The sequence below is a fragment of the Musca autumnalis genome, unplaced genomic scaffold, assembly GCF_047663935.1.
Source record: "Musca autumnalis isolate F117 unplaced genomic scaffold, ASM4766393v1 scaffold_1, whole genome shotgun sequence".
Classification (NCBI taxonomy): Eukaryota; Metazoa; Arthropoda; class Insecta; order Diptera; family Muscidae; genus Musca; species Musca autumnalis.
In genome coordinates this window covers 274,374,251-274,378,598 of record NW_027411644.1, presented here as the reverse complement: position 1 = coordinate 274,378,598, position 4,348 = coordinate 274,374,251, and the positions used below count along the sequence as shown (strand labels likewise).

Genomic DNA, 4,348 nt, shown 5'->3' with positions numbered 1-4,348 from the left:
TCTATAAAGAGTATCTACAGCTCGTCTATAAAGACGATCTACAGCTCGTCTATAAAGACTATCTACAGCTCGTCTATAAAGACGATCTACAGCTCGTCTATAAAGACTATCTACAGCTCGTCTATAAAGACGATCTACAGCTCGTCTATAAAGACGATCTACAGCTCGTCTATAAAGACTATCTACAGCTCGTCTATAAAGACGATCTACAGCTCGTCTATAAAGACTATCTACAGCTCGTCTATAAAGACGATCTACAGCTCGTCTATAAAGACGATCTACAGCTCGTCTATAAAGACGACCTTCTTCAGCTCGTCTATAAAGACGACCTTCAGCTCGTTTATAAAGACGACCTTCAGCTCGTCTATAAAGACGACCTTCAGCTCGTCTATAAATACGACCTTCAGCTCGTCTATAGATACTCCCTTCAGCCCGTCTATAGAGACTCTCTTCAGCTCGTCAATAGAGACACCCTGCAGCTCAGCTATAAAGACTCCCTTCAGCTCTTCTTTTGAAGAAAGCCTTCAGTTCGTCTACAAAGAGTCATTGACTTGTGTGTAAAGACATCCTTCAGTTCGTCTATAAATTCAGCCTTAAGTTCGTCTATAAGAACAGCCTTCAGCTGAATAGAGTCTTTACAGACGAGCTGAATTCTGCCTTTATTTTCCATTTCATGAAGAAATCTTACTTTTATTCTTTGCCTATAACACCCAAAAAATGTGCCCTATCATAATGGTGGTCAACAAGTATTGCTCATCGCCCCCAGTTATTTTTGACAGACAACAAGCCGCTAACTACAAGATAATTTCTAATGACTGATGGTCTAGTAAAAATGTTGTCATAAAAGAAACGCAACTAAAAAAGCTCACAAATATGTACTTAAGAAAAATACCCGCTCCGTCACAAGTTATCCATCAAAATTCAATCAATCAGCAGAAACAATAACAACAACACAGTCATCTAATTACAACGCGATAAGAATTCGTATCATAATGAAAATATTTATAAATACTTGCAAGAAAATTGAATTTCAAATAGTTTGAACGAAATTGCCGAACATCGAAAAACCATGGACAAAAAGTGGACGAAATTTTTGACAATTCTTGTCTTGGCTATTTTGGCTAGTCAAGTAAATTCGGCAGGTTGGTGCAACACATTTACATTTGTTAATTTGAAATTATTAAATTTGATATTTTATCATAGCTATCAACTACGAAGATGCTGAAGATACTGAGCCTGCTACCACTGTGGACTATGGTAGTGTTCCTGCTGCTACTGTGGACTTTGGCACCGCTTTGAAAATGTTCTTTTCGGCCTTTCAACGTTTGATGCCATGTGGCTATCCACCATTAAAGATTCCCGTTTTGGCACCATTCACCATCGACTTTTACAGTTTTAATATGACAAATGGTTATTACAAGTAAGTTCATATATGGAGTAATTATCTGAAAATATTGTAAGGCAGTTCAAAGGTCACTTGTAGGAGCATATGTATGCTGTTTTAGTTCAAAATGCTCAAAATACTCAAAACTCTATTCTATTTTTTCTTCCAGGGCCGTTGGCAATTTGTCCAATCTAATGATGACAGGATTAAATAAGTTCGAATTCCTCGGATTTTCCTACAACAACATAACAAATCGTACCACTTTTGATTTATTCTATCCGGAAATTCAATTATTGGCTGATAGTAAAATGGACGCCATGGCATATGTTGCTGGTTATCCTCTGAATATGGCCGACTCCGGATTTTTAGATATTAAAGTAACCGACTTCCGCATGGTTGGAGATTTTATTCTGTCACCATCCACAGTTGATCCTGGAAGTTTAGAAGTTTCGGATTTTGTTTTACATTTTTACATTGGCGATGCCATCTTCAATAATTGGAATCAATTATGGGATATATCTGGAAATAATTTCGCCAATAAATTTGCTGGAGAATTTACCAAAATGTGGGTCCAACAAATTCAAGCTCAAGTCGAGGAGATATATTCTCAATTGTTGTTGCCAATTATTAATGGCCGATTAAGTGGTGTCTCTATGACAGATTTAATTGATTTCTTTGTAGAAGAGTCCATAGAATTCAATATGGCCAATTGTACATTGTAAACAAAATATGTATGCATAAATGTACTAACATATGTATATATGCCGTTTTTATTTAATACATACTAAAATATAAAGCAATTCAATTTATATTAATACATACTAAAATATAAAGCAATTTAATTTATATTTAATTGTAAAGAAAGGACATATAGACGAGTTTAAATAAGTTGTTATTGATGAGATTAAGGGATAAGTTACATATAAGCCTTGGAGCCTTCATAGGTGAACGGAAGAGAGTCTTTATAGACGATTTTAATGGTAAAAGTGGTAAAAGAGAAAAGTGTCCAAATTGCTCAAAATTTGTCTCTCATGAACATTTTTACCAGAAAAGTAAAGGAACGGAAAAATGGTAGATCTGGTAGCAATGTCAAAAAGAAACATAAAAAATCAATTTTAGTCTTTTATTTCAAAGTATTTAATTTAGTTTTGTCAGCGTTCGACTTTTTCTTCTGTTTTTCGTCCATTTTTTCTTCATTGTGAAATAATCGTCAAACAAAAGTCGAAAAATCAGTTCTACCATTTTCTACCTGCAGAAATTTGTCGGGTAGCCTGTGGTAGAAGAGAAAGGCATATGTGCTCTCTCTCCTTACACACTCTCTTAAAAATTGCTGCCAGTTTTACCACTTTTTTTGGGTTAAGGAACGCTTTGCATGTTAAAAATGGTAACAATGGTAACCTCAGGTAAGTAAAGGAACACAGCTTTTATAGGCAAGCTCAAGGGAGTCTTTATAGACGAGTTGAAGGGATTCTTTACAGACGATCAAGAAGGAGTCTATATAGACGAGCTGAGGGCCTTCTTTATAGACACGCTGAAGGGAGTTTTTATAGGAGAAATGAATGGAACCTCTATAGAAGAGCTGAATGATGTCTTTATAGATGAGCTTAAGGAAGTCTTTATGGAAAAGCTGAAGATAGAGAAGCTGCAGGGAGTCTTTATTAAAGAGCTAAGGGATGCTTTAGAGACGAGCTAGAGGAAGTCTTTGTAGACGAGCTGAGCGGAGTTATTATAGATATAGCTGAAGAGAGTCTTTATAGCTGAGCTGAAGGGAGTCTTTATTGATGAGCTAAAGACTGTCTTTACAGACGACCTGACTTCAGCTTTCAGACGAGCTGAAGGAAGTCTTTATAGACTAGCTGTGGGGAGACATTATAAACGAGCTGAAGGGAGTCTTTATAGATGATCTGAACGGTGTCTTTATAGACGAGCTGAAGGCAGACTTTATAGATGAGCTAATGGGTGTCTTAATAGACAAGCAGAAGATTGTCTTAATAGACAAGCAAAATGTGTCTTTATAAACGGGCTGATAAGAATCTTTATAGACGGGTTGAAGGTACTCTATATAAAAGAGCTGAAAGCTGTCTTTTAAGACGAGCTGAAGGGAGTCTTTATATAGGTGATCTGAAGTCAGTCTTTATAGACGAGCTGAAGACAGTCTTTATAAACGAGCTGAATTCAGTCTTTTTGGACAAGCTGAAGGCTGTCTTTGTAGACGAGCTGATGTCAGTCTTTATAGACGAGTGAATGGAATCTTAATAGATGAGCTGAATGGATTATTTATAGAGGAGCTGAAGGGAGTCTTTACAGACGAGCTGCAGACAGTCTTCTTCGACGGGCTGAAGGGGGTATTTATTAAAGTGCTGAAGGGAGTCTTTATAGACGAGCTGAAAGCAGTCTTTATAGACGACCTGAAAGCAGTTTTTATAGATGAGCTGAAGGGGGTCCTCATAGATAAACTAATGACTGTCTCTATCGCCATAAAATTGCATATATGTATGTATGTATGTATAAAGCTAGGGTCACATTAGGCAAATATTTGCTCTAGAGACCGGCAGTGTGTGCTTACTAAGAGCAAATGAGCGTAAATAATTCATTGAAATTTATGCACACTTGCTCTCAGTAAACACTCCCTGTCGCTGGAGCAAATATTTGCCTAGTGTGACCCTAGCTTAAGGTTTTTAGATTAAATGGAAAAAAAATTAGAGACCAGTAGGCCTATTCTGTAACTTTTATCGATTGAAAAGTTGTTAAAATTTCTTTTGTTTTTGTAACAAATACAAAACAAACAAATGAAATTGTTGTAAAATAAACAATGAGTAAAGTTGTTAAAAAGTTATAGAATAGGCCCCCTGGGTAGCTATTCTGTAACTTTTTAACAACTTTACTCATTGTTTATTTTACAACAATTTCATTTGTTTGTTTTGTAGTTGTTACAAAAACAAAAGAAATTTTAACAACTTTTCA

General features: G+C 36.0%; 1 protein-coding gene across 1 annotated transcript; it reads left to right on the top strand.

Moving 5' to 3' along the window:
* The first annotated feature begins 1,050 nt into the window (after window positions 1-1,050).
* On the top strand, window positions 1,051-2,106 carry LOC141391282 (uncharacterized). Its single transcript, XM_073964193.1, has 3 exons — window positions 1,051-1,142; window positions 1,204-1,420; window positions 1,554-2,106. Exons 1-3 carry the CDS (start codon window positions 1,070-1,072, stop codon window positions 2,104-2,106), a joined length of 843 nt encoding a protein of 280 aa, XP_073820294.1. The 5' UTR covers window positions 1,051-1,069.
* Window positions 2,107-4,348: the final 2,242 nt, after the last annotated feature.

Excerpts from the sequence above, each read along its gene's own strand:
- LOC141391282 (XM_073964193.1), top strand. The coding sequence starts at position 1,070 with ATGGACAAAAAGTGGACGAAATTTTTGACAATTCTTGTCTTGGCTATT. Across the intron at positions 1,143-1,203 it reads TAGTCAAGTAAATTCGGCAG|CTATCAACTACGAAGATGCT; the intron begins GTTGGTGCAACA and ends ATTTTATCATAG. Across the intron at positions 1,421-1,553 it reads ATGACAAATGGTTATTACAA|GGCCGTTGGCAATTTGTCCA; the intron begins GTAAGTTCATAT and ends TTTTTCTTCCAG.